This window comes from Dendropsophus ebraccatus, chromosome 13 (assembly GCF_027789765.1).
Source record: "Dendropsophus ebraccatus isolate aDenEbr1 chromosome 13, aDenEbr1.pat, whole genome shotgun sequence".
Classification (NCBI taxonomy): domain Eukaryota; kingdom Metazoa; phylum Chordata; class Amphibia; order Anura; family Hylidae; genus Dendropsophus; species Dendropsophus ebraccatus.
The window spans coordinates 73,784,246-73,806,659 of NC_091466.1; the positions used below are offsets into that span (position 1 = coordinate 73,784,246).

Consider the following 22,414-nt stretch of genomic DNA (forward strand, 5'->3'; position numbering starts at 1 on the left):
TCAAGAACTTTGAAACTTTTTGTATTCTAGCAAAGACTGTGTCAGGTCGTGTGTGAGAGAAACCTCCACAGACCATGTGGTAATAATAATCCCTGGTGACGGGACGCAGAAGAAGACGCAGGAGTCTCCTGGTTACAGCTGATTACAAGCCTTCCTCATGCAAATACACAGCACGCCCCTCTATCGGCTGCAAAGTGGCAGCTCCCTAATGGGCTGGACGGAACCAAAACACACAAGGGAGGGGGGCGTGGTAAGAGGACGGGGCTGGGGATTGTTAGTGTAATATTCCCCGCCCCTGGACTGTAGAGGGTCACACCCCGTAGATGCGAGGATCGGACCGTGCTGAGGGCTGAGGAGAGCGGCTCCGGGACCGGGGGCCATGGCTGGAGCTTGGGGCAGGACGTGAGGCTGTTTAGTAGCCACAATGGCCAATGTCAGGGTGGCCCTGCGGGTGAGGCCGCTCAACAAGAGGTAAGATGCGTTTGTGGTGCGGTAATTGTGTCTGACATCTCCAGCTAAAACTCCTGTCATGTCCTGGCAGCTGGTGCATGATGGGAGTTGTAGTTTTGCAGCCATCACTATGTTGAGGTCTGGTCGTGCTTGAAACGCGTCGCTCGTCGGACACGACAACTCTCTATACCGCATTGTGCTCTCTTTTATGGTATAGAACACAAGCGACAAACTCCAACTGTTGCAAAACTACAATTCCCATCATGCCTGGACAGCCGAAGGCTGTCCAGGCATGATGGGAGTTGTAGTTTTGCAGCAGCCGCTATAGTGAGCATTTTGAGTCTACGTATCACATTGCGCGTTGTGCGACTTCGCCCTGGTGCGTCGCTGCGTTGCACCTGTAAAGGAAAAGTTGCTAATGTTCAGTTTTCAGGAGGAAAATGTGCAGCGGATTACAGTACAAGACATATGGAGGAGATTAGACAGCGGGTGACGTAACCCCCCCCCCCCCAGTGCTGCGCCCCTCGAAGAGAAGGTAGAGCGACGACAGTCCGCATCTGTATCCACATTTTGGGGCTCATAAAAGAAACCGAAAAGGATCGTATTGGCCGCAAATACAACTATAGTCTTAGGGTGCTAGTACGCCATACGATTACTGGCCGTTCTTGGACGTTCAGTTCTGTCCGATAAGCGTTCGGAGTAATAGCTTATGTTAAAAGGCAATGATCATTTACGTTTTGGGCTGATCCTTGTCTTAGGGCCCTATTCCACCGGACGATTATCGTTTGCATAATCGTTAACGATCTCAAACGACCGCTATTGCGAAAGACCTAAAAACATTCACTCATTTCCATGGAACGATAATCGTTACCTATGATCGTAATTGCGATCGTTTTTCTTCGCTATGTATTCGCTATTGCGTTCGTATCTATTGCGAACGACCGACCAATGTCTTATTCAATGCGAACGAGCAACGATAAAAATAGGTCCAGGTCTTATAAAGCGATCAACGATTTCTCGTTCGGTCGTTAATCGTTAACTGCATTTCAACCGAACGATTATCGCTTAGATTCGAACGATTTAACGATAATCTGAACAATAATCGTCCGGTGGAATAGGGCCCTTAAAGTACGTTATAAAAGAACGATCACGATAGCGAGGGTCTGCTGGCCGTCACTCCATGTAATAGGAGCGGTGGCAATGGACCCCCATTATCTTCTATGGCACACCTGGACAATGTAAAGATCAGCTGGGCAGCTCCCCGCTGTACCTCCATCTTGTAATAGTAAGCTGGTGTGTAATAGCACCGATAGCAAGCAGGGAACGAGGAGGCACTTGCTTGTGTACAGGAGCAGGGACACCTTTCCTCTACAGTAGTGGTCCTGGATTTAGGGGGTGCATTAAAGGGGTTGTCCAGCGAAAATCTTTTTCTTTCAAATCAACTGGTGTCAGAAAGTTATATAGATCTGTAATTTACTTCTATTTAAAAAAAAATAATCTCAAGTCTTCCAGTACTTATCAGCTGCTGTATGTCCTGCAGGAAACATTGTTTTATTTTCAGTCTGACACAGTGCTCTCTGCTGCCACCTCTGGCCGAGACAGGAACTCTGTCTCTGTTTTCTATGAATCTCCATAGAAAACCTCTCCTGCTCTGGACATTTCCTGTCTCAGCCAGAGATGTCAGTAGAGAGCACTAGACTGAAAATAAAACAACATATCCTGCAGAACATACAGCAGCTGATAAGTACTGGAAGACGAGATTTTTTTAAAAGAAGTAAATTACAGATCTATATAACTTTCTGACACCAGCTGATTTGAAAGAAAAAGATTTTTGCTGGACAACCCCTTTAAGGCCCTTTTACACCCAGCGATTATCGGACGTATGTGGCAATTATCGGTAATTACGGCCGATAATCGCTTAGTGTAATGGTGCATTTACACAGAGAGATTTATCCGACAGATTTTGGAAGCCAAAGCCAGGAATGGATTTGGAAGGAGGAGAAATCTTAAACTTTTATTCTTTCTTTTATTACCTGTTCTCTGTTTATAGCCTGGCTTTGGCTTCAAAAATCTGTCAGATAAATCTCTCTGTGTAAACGCACCATAATGGCTAGTGTGAAAAGGCCATCCACGATATTGGCTGATCGTTCTCTTTCAACACATTGAAAGCAATCACTCGCGGCCGTCGCTCTGTGAAATAGTAGTGGTGGCAGACCGCCGCCGCTCTCCTCTATAGGCTATCCAGACGATCAGAGGTTCCTGTATCAATAGCGTGCTGTGCAGCTTGATACACCTATATGTCTTTGTGGCCATAGTAAATCCTCAGCCATGACACTGTACAATCTTACATGCAGAGTGGGATCCGGTCTGGCTATTCTACTACATAACATCTCCAGTGTTTGGAGAGTCGGAGAATGAGGCAATACTTCCTTAAAATCCATTTCCTGTTGCATTCCCAGTTCCCTTGTCTGGGTTTTAAATTGCACAGAGAGGCGAGCGGCCGGGACTGTAGAGACCATGTGACCGCGCCCCCCCTTACAATCCGGAGAGGACTGTGCAAGACGATTGTGTAGGAAAGTACTATGTAGAGACCATGATGTGATGATGGGGATGTCTGCTCCCTCCTCACTTCTTACACTTTCAGTAAATTCTCTGTATTTCAGTAGAACAAAGGGGAAGCTGCCCGGCATGATACAGATTTACTGTAGTCAGTGAGAAGGAGCGACTGCATAGAGCTCTGCTATGGTTCATGTATATGGGGAGGACGGGGACTATCTTCTGGATGAGATGTATAAGGCTGCGTTCACACTACGTATATTTCAGTCAGTATTGTGGTCCTCATATTGCAACCAAAACCAGGAGTGGATTGAAAACACAGAAAGGATCTGTTCACACAATGGTGAAATTGAGTGGATGGCCGCCATATAACAGTAAATAACGGCCATTATTTCAATATAACGTCCGTTGTTTTAAAATAACAGCAAATATTTGCCATTAAATGGCGGCCATCCACTCAATTTCAACATTGTGTGAACAGATCCTTTCTGTGTTTTTAATCCACTCCTGGTTTTGGTTGCAATACTGACTGAAATATACATACTGACTGAAATATACGTAGTGTGAACGCAGCCTAAAGGTGTATGGACATCTTAAAGGGGTACTCCAGCAAAAGATTATTATCTTAAAATCAGCTGTTACCAGAAATTTATATAGATTTGTAAATCACTTGCATTTAAAAATCTCCAGTCTTCCAGTACTTATCAGCTGCTGGATGTCCTGCAGGAAGTGGTGTATTCTTTCCAGTCTGACACAGTGCTCTCTGCTGCCACCTCTGTCCATGTCAGGAACTTTCCAGAGCAGCAGCAAATTCCCATAGAAAACCTCTCCTGCTCTGGACGAGCTGCGGAATGTGCGATGGGTTATCCGTCACCAATCCGTAGTGTGCACATACCCTGTTAGACTGTATTTGTAAATCTAGGCCTCTATGTTTAAAAACGAGTGTTTTATGTTGGTGTTAGTCCCCATTAGTATGACATATTTACAGTATGTCACTGGTATAACAAAGAATAACAAATTCCAACATGTGCCATGGCGTACCTCGTTGACTTCTATAGCCTGAACTATTGACTAGGTTTGGTCTATAGAGCAGGCATGGGGCCCTCCACCTGCTGCAAAACTACAACTCCCATCATGCCTGGACAGCCGAGGGCTGCAGCTTCCCCATTCCTGCTCTGTAGTGACATCTTCTTAGTTTGTTCAGCTGTAATTCACCTCTACACAGAGCTCTAATATTCACAGGTCATGTCAGCAGGCAGTGATAGAGGCTGATAGCAGCATCCTATAGTCTGCTGACAGATTTGTAGGGAAGGGACTGTCTATTATAGGAGCACTGTTGCTTACATAAGAAACCAGTAGGATATTAACACAATGCTAGACAAGTGCAATTTATATTGCTCTCTAGTATAATAACTATATGTTGCTGTCTAGTTATATATTTGTATGTTGCTCTCTAGTATAATAATTATGTGTTGCTCTCTAGTATTATATGTTGCTCTATAGTATAATTATTGTATGTAATGTAATTAGTAATATAATTGTACGTTGCTCTCTAGTATAGTTATTGTATGTTGCTCTCTAGTATAATTATTGTATGTTGCTCTCTAGTATAATTATTGTATGTTGCTCTCTAGTATAATTGTATGTTGCTCTCTAGTATAATTGTATGTTGCTCTCTAGTATAGTTATTGTATGTTGCTCTCTAGTATAATTATTGTATGTTGCTCTCTAGTATAATTATTGTATGTTGCTCTCTAGTATAATTGTATGTTGCTCTCTAGTATAATTATTATATGTTGCTCTCTAGTATAATTATTGTATGTTGCTCTCTAGTATAATTGTATGTTGCTCTCTAGTATAATTGTATGTTGCTCTCTAGTATAATTATTGTATGTTGCTCTCTAGTATAATTGTATGTTGCTCTCTAGTATAATTATTGTATGTTGCTCTCTAGTATAATTGTATGTTGCTCTCTAGTATAATTATTGTACGTTGCTCTCTAGTATAATTGTATGTTGCTCACCTCTAGATGTCACATAGTTCAGGTTTCTTGAATTTACTTTCACAATTTGTGGAATGTGAAGAAGTCATTGGCTCACGTGGTGTAGAATAGTGTGCCGTGTTATGACACCACTGAGCTGCCTACACAATGCATCTCCAGAAGAGCTGGTATATCTGTATGCCCTCTAATGTTAAGGGGTAGTTCAGAAAAAAAAATTGTAATTCACTTCTATTAAAAAATCTTCAGTCTTCCAGTACTTATAAGATGCTGTATGTCCTGCAGGAAGTGGTGTATTCTCTCCAATCTGACACAGTGTTCTCTGCTGCCACCTCTGTCCATGTCAGAAACAGTTCCTGACATGGACAGAGGTGGCAGCAGAGAGCACTGTGACAGAATACACCACTTCCTGCAGGACATGCAGCAGCTGATAAGTACTGGACAATGTGAGATTTTTTAATAGAAGTAAATTACAAATCTCTGGCATTTTCTGGCTTTTTATTTGCTGAACTGCCCATTCACAGCAGATAGATTACAGGGACGTATCTGAAAGCAGACGGAACTGTGTAGTATGTGCACTTAAGCTTGTAACATACAGTGTGTGCAGGGCCTGCTATCCATGTGCTGATGTCTGTGTAGGCCCTCTGATCCTAACACATGTTATAGAAGCTCTATACCGGATGTCATGCTTGTTGGTACATATTCTATCAGTTCTATAACATGCTGCAGCCATCGAAAAAAATTGAGCTGTGTGATGTATGTGGGTTTATCTACCATAATAACTTAGGGCTCTATTACACGAAATGATAATCTGACGAATCGGCCCTATCCGGCTCTAATCGGCCCTATCTGTGGAAGAAAGTGGCCATGTTTTTGTAGTACTGGATAACACCTTTATAAAAATCTGCATATTTCCAGTACTTATCAGCTGATGCATGTCCTGCAGGAAGTGGGTGTATTCTTTCCAGTCTGACACAGTGCTCTCTGCTGCCACCTCTGTCCTGTCCATGTCAGGAACTGTCTAGAGCAGCAGCAAATGCCCATAGAAAACCTCTCCTGCTCTGGACAGCTCCTGACATGGACAGAGGTGGCAGCGGAGAGCACTGTATCAGACTGGAAAGAATACACCACTTCCTGCAGGACATAAAGCAGCTGATAAGTACTGGAAGACTGGAGATTTTTTAAAAAGAAATAATTTACAAATCTGTATAACTTTCTGACACTTTTTTCCCTTCGGAGTGCCTCTTTAACCCTGTATATCACGATAATAAAACAAGGCCTTATGCCTGAGTATTTATGGGAAAAGTGGGTCTGCAACTGGGGTTGTCTTCACGGGACCCCTTTAATGGCTCTAAGCTTCACACAATACAGTGTACGCGTTCGCTTACACAGGCCGTGTTCGCTGCGGATTGGACGCTGCGTTCAGTTATTTAGGTACATTGACTTATAACGGCATCAGACCTGCATCGGACACGATATGGGGCAATGTGCCCTTATATTTGCACCTACAGATCGGACGCTTCTCTATCTGACATCCGTGTACTGGTCGGTGTACTAAGGAACTGGTTTCACCTGGTGTCCGTCCCTCATGTTGTATATAGTGTTGTTATGACAGCAGTCGGGATGTATATAGCTAGGCATACGCTATCTATCACACAGTCACCTGTCAGCCCATTGACTACAGTCAGAAAGCAGCAGGTTCCCTGTAACCCTCATTGTTGGTTATCTTGTGGAATTTTAATACCTGTGCAAGTTTAAACTTGTGTCATAAGAAAATGATGGTATAACGCTGAAGATTAGCTACGGGAATGGGTCCGCTGGTATACGGTGCCAGGCTTGGAATGACCTGCAAGCTGGTTTGGGTTTCTGTATGTATGTATTGTCATTATGCTACATCAGGGAATGAGACCAGGGCAGCTCTGAGGTCGAGCTTCAATAACTCTTCCTGGACATAGTGTGATCTGAACACATTTGTGTCCTTAAGTCCTGGCCCATTGAGGACCTAGTGACCCGGCCTGATAGCTGACGATTTAGTTCATCAGCCTGAATTGTGAAGTCTGTACCTATAATACAGACTTCACAATTCTAATATTAAGGTGTGTTCACACTGAGCAAATCCCGCCTGCCTCAGTGTCCCACAGTATCTCTATGGGAGGGCTCACGCGCCTCCGCTCCTGCTGCTCTCCATGCAAATTATTGACATGTCCATTTTTTGAGAAGAGAGTGACGCACTCGGAGGTGCGTGAGCCCTCCCATAGAGATACTGTGGGACACTGAGGCAGGCGGGATTCCGCCACATTTGCTCAGTGTGAACAGGCCCTTAGGGTGGTATTACACGGGCCTGATAATATCTGTAAACGAGCAGCGATCTGCTAGAATTTCTGAATTCCGCGGCGGAGCTCTCCACTGCCGCCGCTCTAGGAAATGACATGTAATTTCCTTGAGCGGAGTGGGGAAGAAGAGGGTGCGCGGGCGCCCTCTCATTCACTCACAGTGAGACACTGAGCACGGCAGGATTCCGACGTTCTTGCTCAGTGTGAATGAGGCCTTTCTGGCTCTGGCAGAATTCAAGCTGAATGCAAGCGGAATTCAAGCCCTATCGACTTCTATAGGATTCCTCTAGCGGAATCAGCCCAAACAATTGACATGTCAATTCTTCAGGGAGAAAGCGGATCTGCAGCAGAAAATTCATCTTGGAAATTCTGCATTGTGTACATTAGAATGGAAATCCCATTCCTCTTCAATTCCTCGCCTATTCCCAGGGCTGTTTTAATACATTGGTGGGTGCACAGCCCTCAATAGTGCCCCCCCCTGAAAGTGCCTCCACACTGTATTAAGAGCCCCAATACATACGGTAGTTACCTTATAAAGATGTCACCAATGAAACCATTACATAATACCACCACACCATGACCACTATCACTACAGACCCTATAACAGCGCAGTTACATCCGTTTACTCACAGGGGGCGTCTCTGATCAGAGTCTTTCACCTTTTCTTTCACTCCATCCAGCGTGGGCTACCTTGAAGTCTTCCCCCGGTTGTGAATCCTCTCTCCTGAATCTGGCAGAGAAACATTTTAGGCTCCAACACATACAGTAGTTGCCCCAAGTGTGCTGCCCCCAGTACTATAGACCACTATGTGCTGCCGCCAGTAGTAAATAGACCCCACCGTGCTGCCCCAGTAGTATATAGACCCCATTGTGCTGCCCTCAGTAGTATATAGCCCCCCCCCCCCCGTGTGCTCCCTCAGTATGATATAGCCCCCCCGTGTGCGCCCCCAGTAGTATATACACCCCTGTGCGCTCCCCCAGTAGTATATAGCCCCTCTTTGCACTCCCCAGTAGTGTATAGCCACTGTGTGCTCACCCAATGGTATGTAGCCCCCCTGTGTGCTCCCCCAGTAGTATATAGCCCTCTTTGCACTCCCCCACTTGTATATAGCCCTCCTGTATGCTCCCAGACTTGTATACAGCCCCCCTGTGCTCCCCTGATTATATAGACCCCCTGTGCTCCCCCTCCTATATAGCATATAACACAAAAAAAACAAAAAACAAAGACCTATACTCACCTTGGTCCGGGTGTCTCCTCTTCCACTCACTCTTGTGGCAGCAGGCAGTACTTTGCCTGCGGTCACAAGAGGCCGTGCTCTCCTTGCAGTTCTGGTGACGGCACCACAAGGAGAGTGCGGCCTCTTGTGACCACAGGCAACTGCCTGCGGCCACAAGAGTCGCTGACAGAGAGGGAGGCGATGGCTTCTGCTCTGTCAGTGCTGCTGCAGGTAACTGAGTGCCTCTTGCGAGTGCTCATAGTTACATTGCAGAGCGCACCTGCGGGTGGGGGGTCCTGCAGGGGGCGCCATCCGGATGGGTAATTACTTACTCATGTTGATGCCCCCCCCCCCCCCGACAGACTATAGGCCGGTGCACATTGCAACGGCCGGCCTGCTCGGGGGGCCTTTTAACCAGAGGGCTAGTTGCACAGGCACTATTTGCCCTATGGTTAAAGCGGCCCTGCCTATTCCTCAGTAAATCCTCACCTATTCCTCATTGTGAACATACCCTCAAGGGGTTTTCCATGATTAGAAAAGCACAGCTATTTTGTTGCATAAACAGCGCCACCCACATCCTCAGGTTGTGTGTGATATTACAATTCAGCTTTATTTACTTAAATGGAACTAAGTGGCAAATGCCCCACACCCAAACTGAGGACACGGGTTTTGCTGTTTCTAGAAAAAAGCAGCCATGTCTTTCTAATGCTATAAAAGGGGTTCTGGAGTGCTACAAAAACATGGCCACTTTTTTTTGCAGAGGAAGCACCTCTCTTGTCTCCAGTTTGGGTGCAGGTTTTGTAACTTAGTTCCATTAAAGTGAATGGAGCAAACCGCACCTGAACTAGAGATGAGAGCGGTGCTGTCTCTGGCAGAAAGTGGCCATGTTTTTGTAGCACTGGATAACCCCTTTAATAGGCTGTGCCCGTGAGACAGATTCGGGTAAGTATACATGGCAGGCAATTGCCCTCTTTGCCCTGGCAGACACTACCCCTGTGTTACATGGATCACTTTACCAGCTCCCGTACTGGTTATTCCTGTTTCCTCTCCCCTATGTTACATGATTGAAAGCTTTGCTTTGGCTCCTGTATTAATATCAAAGTGACCGTAGTGATTGTGATTGTTCAGTGACTTGTATGTTTCAGCTGTCCTTTCTGTGTTTGCATGCCGTCATGTTGCAGCCATTGCTTTTGTATTGAGCGGCTTCTGACATAGTTATTGTAGCAAAGGATTCTGTTAGGCTTTTCCATGTTGCAATCTGTATAATAAGTTTAATAACATGTTCAAGGAAAGGCATGGGAAACCTTCTGCCCTTGGAAAACTACTTAAGCTTTGGCTGTCCAGGCATGATGGGAGTTGTAGTTTTGCAACGGCTGGAGGGCTCCCTGTTTTACAGGGTAGCATCTTTATAGTTATAACTAATATGCATCATTACATTTTTTTCTGAACTCTCTTTAAAGGGGAACTCCAACAACTTTGTTTTCCCTTGCAAATCAACTGGTGTCAGAAAGGTATATAGATTAGTAATTTACTTCTGTTTAAAAATCTCCAGTCTTCCAATACTTATCAGCTGCTTTATGTCCTGCAGGAAGTGGTGTTTTCTCTCCAGTCTGACACAGTGCTCCCTGCTGCCACCTCTGTCCATGTCAGGAACTGTCTGGAGCAGGAGAGGTTTTCTATGGGGATTTGCTGCTGCTCTGGACAGTTCCTGACATGTACAGAGGTGGCAACAGAAAGCATTGTCTCAGACTGGAAAGAATACAACACTTCCTACAGGACGCACAGCAGCTGATAAGTATGGGAAGACTGGAGATTTTTTATTAGAATTAAATTCAAAATCTGTATAACTTTTAACACCAGCTAATTTAAAAGAAAAAAAAAACTTTTCGATGGAATACCCTTTTAACTAAATGTAAAATATAGAGATACAATCTGCTTGTGTGACCTATACCCTTTCTTATAAACAGAGAATAACTTATTGATGACTCCTATCACCTACACAAATAAAGCTTTCAGAAGTCTTGGGTTCAAAGGTGTCTGGTTCTCATTTGGCTAAGCCTTTAATATGGGCAAAAGTAAATATATGTGAGCTCATCATCTATCCTGTGTCATATACTACAGGAACATAGGAGACCTGACCGATCCACGTTACCTGTGTCAAACCCAGCAATTCCTGCAAGACCAGCCAACCATGTATTGTACATGAGAGGATAGAGAAAGATTGGGCATGTTGGTGTTTCAGTTGCTCAGTCTTGGGGAGGTAAGCCGCTGCCAGAGGAGTCTATCTGTTCGTGGTTGAGCTTGTTAGGCTGATTCCCTTGCAGCGGATTTGGCTGTCAGTCCTTAGGATCCTATTAAATTAAGAGATTTTTAATGATGTGTGAAAGCCGGTATTGAGAGGTCAGTGCTGACTTCATAGGAGATAGCTGGTGATGTAGCTGTAAATTTACTCTTTGTTGTGCTATTTTGGTGCCTCATCTCCCTCCACCCCTCCCCTCTCCATAGAGCACAACTAAAACAGGGGGAGAGCTTCAAACTACTTTCTCATGATAAAAATGCATTTTTTCGGCTAATAAACCCAATTACAAAGTTTCTTAAAATCGCCTGTACTATTCATTTCTGCAAAAAAAAATAATTTAAATGACAGTGACACTTTAAGCTGCACCACAACCATGTAGTTCTCCTCCTAGAGTCATGTCTCGACTAGTCAGTATGTGAATGCTCAGACCCCAATCAATCACTAGAGTAATGGTGCGTTTACACAGGCAGATTTATCTGACAGATTTTGAAAGCCAAAACCAGGAATGGATTTGAAAAGAGAAGAAATCTCAGTCTTTCCTTTATGACTCGTTCCCAGTTTAGGGTCTGTTTCTGGCTTTGGCTTCAAAAATCTGTCAGATAAATCTGCCTGTGTAAACGCACCATAAGTGGTGAGAGTGTACAGCTGAGCTGCTCCCCTCCTGAGAGAGTCTCATCGACGTGCATTCTGAGACCACCTCTGAACACCTCATATATTTATATATAATATAATATATAATATAGAGAGAGAGATAGAGATATAAAATTATTTTTTTTTACTTGTAGTTTTTTTTTTTTTTTTTTTTTAATTTTAAGTAGGTCTTTAGGGCAGAAGTCAGGAGACTTTTCTTCGGAGTTTCCCAGTATGAAGGGAGTTCATAAAATGCAGAATCATAAGTCACCATTGTCTCCCGGCCGTGCAGTGAAATCTCTAGAAGAACTGCAGAAGTGGAGGCTCTACGACCGTTACTTGTGCGGAAATACCAGTGTTCTCAAGCTGTACAACCAGATGTTTGTCTGGCCGAGGGCCAAGAGAAATAACAGAGTATCTCAGTCCTGACTTAGCCCCGCTGCCACTGACAGCTCGCCAAGCTTTCTTTGTTTCTATTATTTCCATATAATCTGAAGCGTTTGTTTTGATGTTTGGATTCCCTGTTTCCTTCTTTCTAATACTTTATAAGGCGGTATGTTTTTATAAATGAACGCAGAGATCAGAAAGGTAATCGATTCTCAGCAGATGATGTATTAGGTCTCTATCGTTTTGGCTCTATTCCACCAGGGTGGTCATAGTTTTATATTGTTTTATTAAAGGTTATGTCCTCCCAAAACTAACAAAAGTAGGAAAAAAAATACTTCTCTTCCCACTCTTATCTTAAGGGGTCACTGTCATTTAAATTTAATTTATTTATTTATTTTTTTGCAGAAATCAATATTACAGGCGATTTTTAGAAACTTTGTAATTTATTAAATGCATTTTCATCATTAAAAAGCAGTTTCAAGCTCCTCCCCCCTGTCTTCATGGTTCTCTATGGAGAGGGGAGGGGTGGAGGGAGATGAGGCATCAAAACAGGACAACAAAGAGTTAATTTACAGCCATATCACTGGGCTATCTCCTCTGAAGTCAGCACTGACCTCTCTAACCTCTGAATACCGGCTTTCAAACAGCTCCCGTAGTGTAATCCTTTGTTCTTTGCTGGTGACTAATCTTTCTCCTCCCCCCCTCCCCTCTCCATAGATTACACAAGGCGGACTGATGTAAGAGCCGAGATTTCCTGATAATGAGCAGTGAATGAGAGAGAGGAGGGGGGGGGACCTGGGGAAAGTCTGTGAATGCAGATAATGGTCTATTTGCCTAATAAACCCAATTACAACGTTTCTAAAAATTGCCTGTACTATTGATTTCTGCGCAAAAAAATTAAATGAAACGACAGTGGCACTTTAAATAGGCACTTGGCGATGAAAAACCTATATTGCTGCCCTTCTGTACAACACAATAAAGCTCTTATTTTTACCTTGTGTCAGCAGTGACAGCCCACTCAGCCAATCACTGACTGAGGCGGGACAGCACACAGAAGTCTATGGAAAAGGTAGGAGGGAGGAGGAGGAGAAGGAAGCTGCAGAGAGCAACACATAAAAACATAGTCACAGCTTACACTGCCCTGCATTGCTGTATAATGTCTTCAATGCTGATGGATGTATTATTAGGGGATCAGGACCTTCTCTTCTAAGGGACAACCAATCAGAGAGCACTAAAAATTAGACATGGAGCCCGCAGAAGGGAAAAATTATAAACATGTTATATTCAACAGTTATAATGGCTAGAAATGTTGATACCGGAATGTTACATTGAAAGCGCGGGAATACATTGGATGACACCAGTGAAATAGTAAAGAATTTTTTTTGACCAGCGCACATTGTGAGTCAAGAAAGAAAGTGCTTTATTTGGGAGAGAGCAGTAATGGCGGTGATGTGAGTAGCAGCACCACCGGGGAAGGTTAGCTGCAGAGTTCATTGTCAACACTGTGTCTATTATCTGTGTGCCAGATCCGCCGGGATAGAGATTCCCAGGAATTCTGGCCTCGCACATTCGTCAGCTGCTTATAATTATTTGCTCTGGAATTAGTTATATGATCTCAAAGATTCTATTGGAACAAATGACAGGAAATTTACACAATAAATTACAGCACGTGTGGCGAATGCTATTAACCACTTAATGGTCACCGGTTATCACCATTGGCTTTTATTATTTATACATATGTATTGTACGTCTAGCTTCTGTTCACATGATGGCGTGTTTGTTTTTCCTTGTCTTTAGGGATTTAGGGTGAAGCGAGTGGGCAGATGTTGGTGAGCGACATGGACAGATGTGCCCGTACTATTTCTCTTCACATAGACTGTAATAGATATTAGCTCTGTCTGAAGACTAACATTTCCTCACATGTTGAAGTAGTTTGAAAAGTTTCAGTGATAGCACAATCTGAGAGAACCAGGCTGTGTTAGGGCTGAAAACATTTATTGAGCCCAGATAGTAACAGTTCCTTTAAGGGTGTGTTCACACGTACAGGATCTGCAGCAGATTTGATGTCGTGCTTAGTTACATTGATATCAATCTGTTGCAGATACTGTACATGTGAACACACCTTAATGGTACGTTCACACCTACAGGATCTGCAGCTGATTTTCTGCAGCAGATTTCATTTAAATAACTGAACAGAGCATTAAATCTGCTGCAGATCCTGTAGGTGTGAACGCACCCTAAAGGGATTTTCCACTTAAACATTACTTTTCATATATTGCTGCCCATGGTGAGACTAACAGTTCATTTAATTTTTATCTATTCAGTCTCCTTCCCCCAGTTCTCAGCTGCTGCTTTCTGCTGAAGACACAAAAGTCTGTGTGTGAGCTTTTCTCTCTGTCTCCCCCTCCCTTCTGAGACAGCTGATGTAAGCATGTCCCTAACAATCTCTTCACTTCCTCAGAATGCTCTTCCATTGATTGCGGGACTGTTTCATCTTGGAGGATTTCTGGGCTCAGATCCCAAAGGTTGATAAGTAATCCCTCTAATTATATAAATGGAACTTTTATTATTATTTTAGCCTTCTTTTTAGTCGGCCATGTAATATTATTCTTTCTATTGCTATACAATAATTACACAGGTTATGGATTGGAACTGTATTGTCAATTTGGCTCAGGAAAGAAGCTAATATAAGAAATGTCCATATTGTGGTTAGAAACTGTTATACTTTCCAACCAAAACCAGACTTTCTGTATGAGCCTATCGGCTAAAAATACTCAAGTTCTAAGCAAGTAAAAATAGCAAAGAATACTAGAGAGCTGGACAAAACCCAGCGGCTGTGCCAACGAGAAAATGTAACCCTGGGAGACATTGAATTTTTTAAAATTGTTATTGAAGGAACTTTGATCTGGCCATATATGGGCTTAGGGTCGTATTTCACGGGATGATTATCGTTTGAAAAATCGGTAGATCATTTGGATTTAAACAATAATAGTTTCGTGTAATGGCAGACAATTAAACGACCAACGAGAAATCGTTGGTCGTTTGATAGAATTCAGACCTATTTTTATCGTTTGATCGTTCGCAAGTCATTCGCACATAGTTCGGTGTCATAAGTCATAGCTGAAACATACGCTATAGTGACGACAAAACATACGCAAGAACGATCATCGTTCCGTGTAATTTGGCGAACGATTTCAGGGCATTTGCCATAGCGGTCGGTTGAGATCGTTAATCGTTAGTCGTCAAAAAATTGCTTGGTGTAATAGTACCCTTAGAGTACCGTTCAGGAGAGGAGAGATAAGGGCTGGAGGCAATGCAAGAAGTTGGATGCAGCCCTAGGGAGTCCTAAAAATCATGGATACAATGATAGGCTATATTTATGTTTTCCAGGACTCCCTAGGTCTGCACCGAACTTCTTCCACTGGTAATCAAATGCCGAACGCTCTGGTTTCGACGAACACGAGCGTGCTTGAGGTTCAATCATCTGTAATTTCAGTTAAGCTGCTCCTCTGACATTACGGGACACAACAATACAAGTGAAAGCAAAGAGGCTGTAGAAGAGAAACTAAGCGTAATTTACAATACGCACATATAGAGAAGGCTATACATTAAGATTGCCATTTCGCTTTAACACTTTAGGCTATGTTCACACTACCTACATTTTCTTAAAACTAGGGGGCGTTGTTGCCGATTGCAACAACGGCTGTGATTAATACGAATATATACGATTCCTAGCGGTGCCGCGAGAAACTGACATTTCAGTTTTCTGCGGCTGCTATTCATTGAATAGTGGCCGCAGAAAGCCCTGTCAGTGCACACAGTGGAGCAAGCGGCTCTGGCCGCACGCTCCATAGTGTGCAGTGGGGAGTTCTGATGGTTGGGATGATCTTTTCTGAGACCGGCCGTTCCGTGACCCGGCTGGTCTCATACTAAGTGTGCACATAGCCCTATGTGGATCTGGATGCATGTGAACTATCAGTGTGCCCTTTCTGAAATCCACACCAAGTCCAAACTGGTGTAAATTCTTACCTACAATTCACACCTGCGTGCAATTTTGGCTGCACAAAACAAAGTTCACATTGTCACACTGCGACATGTTAGATAATAGTCATATTTTGAAATAGTGTGACTGTGACATGATAGTTTGCAGAATTGCTCACGACTTTTGATTACTTTTTGCCACTTTTGATTACAAGTTGCGTGCGACTAAAACATGCGAATTGTCTTTGACTGCACAACTGAAAGTGGTACAAATATTTCAGTTGCATGACCCAAATGCAGTTTGCTGGTGCAGAATGTGTCGTGGTGTGGCCCTAGCATTACGTTTGTTGGAGTAAATGTGAGGACAATGAAGTATTGCTGATAATATTAATAAAATGAAGCAAAATTTAAAATAGTTGTTGAGGCCCATCTTCCTGACAAACACCAAATGTGACTTGGAGAGGATGTGCCATCTCGTGCCGGAAAACCAAGGCGCTTAAAGCGACTCTGTACCCACAATCTGCCCCCCCCCCCCCCAAAATCACTTGTACCTTTGTATAGCTGCTTTTAATCCAAGATCTGTCCTGGGGTCCGTTCGGTAGGGGATACAGTTATTGTCATAAAAACAACTTTTAATCCTGCAGCGCTGTGTCTAACGGCCGGGGCTTACATTTGTATTAGGCTGGCACCACCTCTCCGTCCTTCCTCCCCACCCTCCATATTATTAGGAATGCTCCAGGCAGATTGCTTCCTATTCCCCACCTGTGTGTATAATGAACATGGGCTGGATCGTTAATACACCTGTGCAAAGCTCAAACAGCAGGAAATGTTCCTGGATCATTCCTAATGATGAGGAGGGTGGGGGGGAAGGACGAAGAGGTGGTGCCAGCCTAATGCATATACAAATGTAAGCCCCGGCCGTTAGACACAGCGCTGCAGGATTAAAAGTTTTTTTTTTTTTTTACAATAACTGCATCCCCTGCCGAACGGACCCCAGGACAGATCTTGGATTAAAAGCAGTTATCCGAAGGTAGAAGTGGTTTGGGGGGACAGATTGTGGGTACAGAGTCGCTTTAAGGTCTCCCTCATTCATGCTTTCCAGCAACAATGTGTAATGTACGCGACTGTTTTCCCCGTTATGTGACCGTATTTTTTTTATACATTACTGGAGTTCTTTTATTTATATAACTGGAGTTCCTTTATATATATTACTGGAGTTCTTTTATTTATATACAGGGGTAACTTGGATTGAGAGCGTTTTGTAAGAAGAGCTCACAGTTTTTCAAAACTGTGTTTTGGTTTGAGAGCATTGCTTTGGTTTAAGAGCTCCCTGTTCTAGATAGGAGATGGAGTGGGGGAGGGGCATGGTCTGCATAGCAGGGCCTACAGCACTGTACTCTGACCCAGGAAGTCTCCCTCACCTTCCAAATCATAGCAGATCCACTTCAGGCTGGGGCTTGCATCAGGGGACAGGACTGTGGAGGTAATCTCTTCATAGCTCCTGGACAGAGATTGCTGAATTTATTTGCCCACATATGTCCTGCTCATTCCTTCATGCTCCCTGCAGTCTCTGTCAGCCCTTGTGTTTCTCATCCTCTTCATTCTTGCTATAATGTGCCTGCAGTTACACTCAGCTATACACACTGCTGCTATCATTTGCCCACACTGACACTCAGCTATACACACTGTTTTATAGGAAAGTTTCTTTCTCTGTCCTCTTGAACAGCTCTGTGACTCTTACTTCCTGATTGGTCCATGCTGAACACACAGCCCTTCCCCATTGCTGTCATGTGACCACACAGACCTCTGACAGCAGCCCTGCTTCTCTATTCTAGCCTGTTGTACTACACTACTGCATTATGGGGATCTGCAGCTCCATCCTGTATCTACAAACTGCTGCTCTGTTATCAGGGTTATACAGTTACTATACATTATACACCACATGCTGCTATATTGTACAGTAACTTATATATCACATATCCAGCTGCTGTGGTATCAGGGTTATGCAGTTACTATACATTATATACCACATGCTGCTATACTGTACAGTAACTTATATATCACATATCCAGCTGCTGTGTTATCAGGGTTATACAGTTACTATACATTATATACCACATGCTGCTATACTGTACAGTAACTTATATATCACATATCCAGCTGCTGTGTTATCAGGGTTATACAGTTACTAAACATTATACACCACATGCTGCTATACTGTACAGTAACTTATATATCACATATCCAGCTGCTGTGTTATCAGGGTTATACAGTTACTATACATTATACTCCACATGCTGATTGCTATACTGTACAGTAACATATATCACATATTCTGCTGTTTCGCATTGTTTGTTTCATCTGTTCTACATGTTGTTCAGAATAAAAAATTGTTTTTTGGGGGTGTGGAACCAATTGTCTGCATTTCAATTATTCCTTATGGGACAATTTGCTTTGGTGTAATACATCAGCGGTTTGAAAGGTCTTTTTCAATGTACACTTTGTTATTGTATTCTTCTAAAAGTTTTAACTTGATTTGTTCTTCAGAGAGAAGGCAGAAGAAGCAAGGATCATAGTGAATGTGGATGAGAAGATAGCGCGGATTAGAAACATAAAGGTATTGCCGTTTCCCCAATATAAGTGTATTTAACCATTGCTTTTTATTGGATCTTTGTATTATTATATAATGTTATTATACAGGCTCTGCATGATACCTGATCTTTATAAATGATTCTTTGCGTGCTTCATAATTCTTTATTCTCTTTAATTCAGCCTCGCAGCTGGGGTTAGCCATCACCCCACCGCAGTCTGGAAGACGTTAGTTTCCCACAAGATTCAATTATTTTATTCTAAACACATGTGAGTCCTCACCAGAGATGTGTGAATTTACAGGAATATCGAATCGCTTTGTTAGCTCGCCAGTCGATATCGGGTGCCTGGAAAAGCTGGATACAGTCCTTGGAAACTGGGAGTAGTTTTCAATTTAACTGGTGTCAGATAATTACAGATCTGTAAACTACTTCTATATATAAAAAGAAAAAATCTCCAGTCTTCCAATACTTCCAGCTGCTGTATGTCCTGCAGGATGTGGTGTATTGTTTTCAGTCTAAAACTCATGTCACCTCAGTCCATGTCAGGAACTGTACATAACAGGAGAGGTTTTCTTCTTCTTTTTTTTTTTTTTTTTTTTTAAAGATATTTTATTAAAGATTTTCAATTCTTAACAGTACAGTCATCATTACCACAAGTACACTCCTTATTAGAAAAATTTGGCGCCATTTCAGGATTTAAAATAAATGCTACAAAATCCCAAATATTAGCATTAAATATCCCTACCCCTTTAAAACAAAATCCATCTTCTTCCCTTCCCTATATTTGTCAGGAAAGGGTTTTCTTTTCCAGTACTTATCAGCTGTTGTATGTCCTGCAGGAAGTGGTATATTCTCTCCAGTCTGACACAGTGCTCTCTGCTGCCACCTCTGTCCATGTCAGGAACTGTCCAGAGCAGGAGAGGTTTTCTATGGGGATTTGCTTCTGGACAGTTCCTGACATGGACAGAGGTGGCAACAGAGAGCACTGTGTCAGACTGGGAATAATACACCACTTCCTGCAGGACATACAGCAGCTGATAAGTACTAGAAGAGCAGAGATTTTTAAATAGAAGTAAATAATAAATCTATATAACTTTCTGACACCAGTAGACATAAAAGCTATATTATTCAATGGTGCAAGATTTTGGCGCTTTCTGCGTTTAGGCTAAATCCCTGAATCTATTTACTTTCTTCTTCACTACCCATTGTTTGGGTGGAAGGGAGACGGTCTCTCCAGGAGGTATCTACCAGTGAAAATATTTATAGTCAGCATTTTTGACATACTCTGCTGTTCTCATTACAAACAACACTATCTGCGTAACTATCTGGATGAGTAGAACGTTAGAAACACTCACATGGATTTAGCCATTGGTAATGTCCTTCATATGCCTTAGGGTGGTATTACCTGGGCGGATGGGGGCCCAATAATACCTGTAAACAAGCACCGATCTGTTAGATCGGCGCTCGTTTACTGGGCCTATTCCACGGCCCGATAATCGTTTAACAAGGGCTGCAGGGACATCATTACTGATTTTCTTGCAGCCTTTGTTTAAACTATATACATACCTATCCAGGTTGAAGGGCTCCTCTTCCTCTGTGCTTCTCCCCGGGTCCCGCGTGCTACAAATTCACACTGGCTTGTCTCATCTGACAGGCCGCTCAGTCAATCACTGGCCGCTGCGGTCCCGGTCTGTGATTGGCCGAGCGGCCTGTCAGCTGAGACAGGCCGCTGTAAAGCCGGAGCGCGCGGGACTCAGGGAGAAGCACAGAGGAAGAGGAGCCCTTCAACCTGGATAGGTATGTATTCCTCTTTCCATATCGTCAGCGTCGGACGCGCACCGCTATTACACATAGCGATACGTGGTCGGTGCCCGACTATTATTGGTCAGAACCTATGACAACGATCATTGGCTGATCGTTGTCTTTATTACACAGAATGATAATCGGCCGCATAGGGCTGATTCGGCCGATTATCGTTCCGTGTAATAGTACCCTTTGATGGTGGTAGGACCTCAAGCGGCAATGGACTCAACAAATTTAGGCAAACCCTGATGACCTGAGAATTTTCCATCTAATCATTAAGTTCAGTTTTAATTTTTTTTTTTTTTATAGGTTTGGGTCCAAAGATCATTGACTTTAGACCATGTAGACCACAGATATCGAACTCTTGGCCCTCTGGCTGTTCCAAAACTACAGCTCTGGCTGTCCAGGCATGATGGGAATTGTAGTTTTGCAACAGCTGGAGGGTCAAGTTTGACACCCCTGCTGTAGACAGTCTGTACACCCCTGCTGTAGACAGTCTGTACACCCCTGCTGTAGACAGTCTGTACACCCCTGCTGTAGACAGTCCATGTTTTGCAGTATGGTATATCGTACAGCATGTGATGCAACCTTTCATGATGGGTTTTTATATAAAAGGTTTGATGGGGAAAAAAAAAGTGGCGTTATTTTCTTTCTTTTTTTTATCAGAAAAATACAAATTCCCCATTGCACACACTGCCAACAAACAGCCAAATATTCAAAAAGTGACCCCAGCCAGTCCACACACAGCCCGGTGCATCCCCACAACACAAGTGCTGTTATTTTCTAAATGTATGTCAGCTAACGTCTAGACAAATATCTGGCCAATATAAGATTCTCTGACAGCCTTGCGGTATGTAGAGATTGTGGGGGATACGTGTAAGTAACAATGTAATGTGTGAACTGTATATAAATAATTGCTGGTCTTAGAAGCTACAAGAACTTAGACTGTACCTGTGAGCTGTAGCCCTGGAATGTGTAACCTGTCACCTCCGTAAATCTGATCTTCCATTGTTGAGGTAGCGAAGGGGTCAGCGGCCTCTCTAGCTGGCATGCTGAATTTCTGGCTTCTGACTTCACCTTGCCATGAAACCTGAGCAGAAGTCATTATTTTCTCAAGATCCACAATCTTGAGTCTTACAGAACTCAGTTTTATTTGTGCCATTTTCCCCCCATATTATAATCAGTACAAAACAACTGAGACATTTACAAAGACTATGAGTCAGTTTGCAAAATACATTAATAAAAAGAACCTTTTAAAAAAATCAAAGTCAGTTTTAGCTTATGTTCTCTTAAAGGGGTGTAATTTTTTTTAAATATATTTCTGGCCTGTCGGTAAACATAATAAACATGTTATACTTACCTCCCCATGCTCCCCTGGTATCCTGATGTGGCCTCCACTACTTCTAAGACAAAGGGTAGTATTACACGGGCCAATGAAGGCTTCTCCCCGGGTCCGCACGCTCCAGCTTCAGAGCGGCCTTTCTCAGCTGACGGGCCGCTCAGCCAATCACTGGCCGCGGTGGTCCTGATATTGTCACCCTGGGGGCGCTGGGTCACACAAGAACAAAATGTCACCGAGCCGACATGTAGTGTAAAAAAAAAAAAATTGCCTTCCCTAATGGTATACTCTCTTTAAGCATCTCCCAAAAGATAAAGATGGTCAAGTATATTTGTAAAAGTAACAGTTCAGAGTAGAACAGAATGAACAGAGAAATCAGCAATCTTCTAGATTGTTCTAAGGATAAAACGGCCAAGCACATGACTGTATCAAAGATGGTGTCTACAAGCTGAGAGAAGAACAAGGCGATCAATGTCTTTACAGTTGAAGGCACATGAGGCCGTAGATAACAAAAAGACAAGGACGTGGAAGGGGAGAAGCAGAGAGAGGAAGCGCCCAAAGTAATCAAACGTAGATAGGTAGGTGTTCCACACACATAATGTGGAAGCTATCAGTATGGTTCTAGATAGACACAATAAGATATTCCAGGTGTCTGATATCACTTATTCTAGCCTGAAGATCAGAGGTGCAGTGGACTTCCAATGGGAAGTTGTCAGACCTTTGGGTGCAGGTTGGATGGGAGTTTTTTCAAATTGCATAGGAAGGTTTTAATGGGATCCCTCACTTAATTCCAGAATGGCAATGTGAGCGTACAGCACCAGACTACATG

The 22,414-nt window shown here is 43.2% G+C and overlaps 1 protein-coding gene across 3 annotated transcripts in view; it reads left to right on the forward strand.

The window, feature by feature from the left end:
* Positions 1–330: 330 nt before the first annotated feature.
* The window catches only part of STARD9 (StAR related lipid transfer domain containing 9), a 103,617-nt gene continuing 81,533 nt past the window's right edge, over positions 331–22,414 (forward strand). For all 3 annotated transcript variants that reach the window (XM_069951035.1, XM_069951036.1, XM_069951037.1), the window contains exons 1-2: positions 331–471; positions 18,400–18,469. In XM_069951035.1, coding sequence (XP_069807136.1) covers positions 425–471; positions 18,400–18,469 — 117 coding nt within the window. In that variant the 5' untranslated portion in view covers positions 331–424. The remainder of the gene's footprint in view (positions 472–18,399; positions 18,470–22,414) is intronic.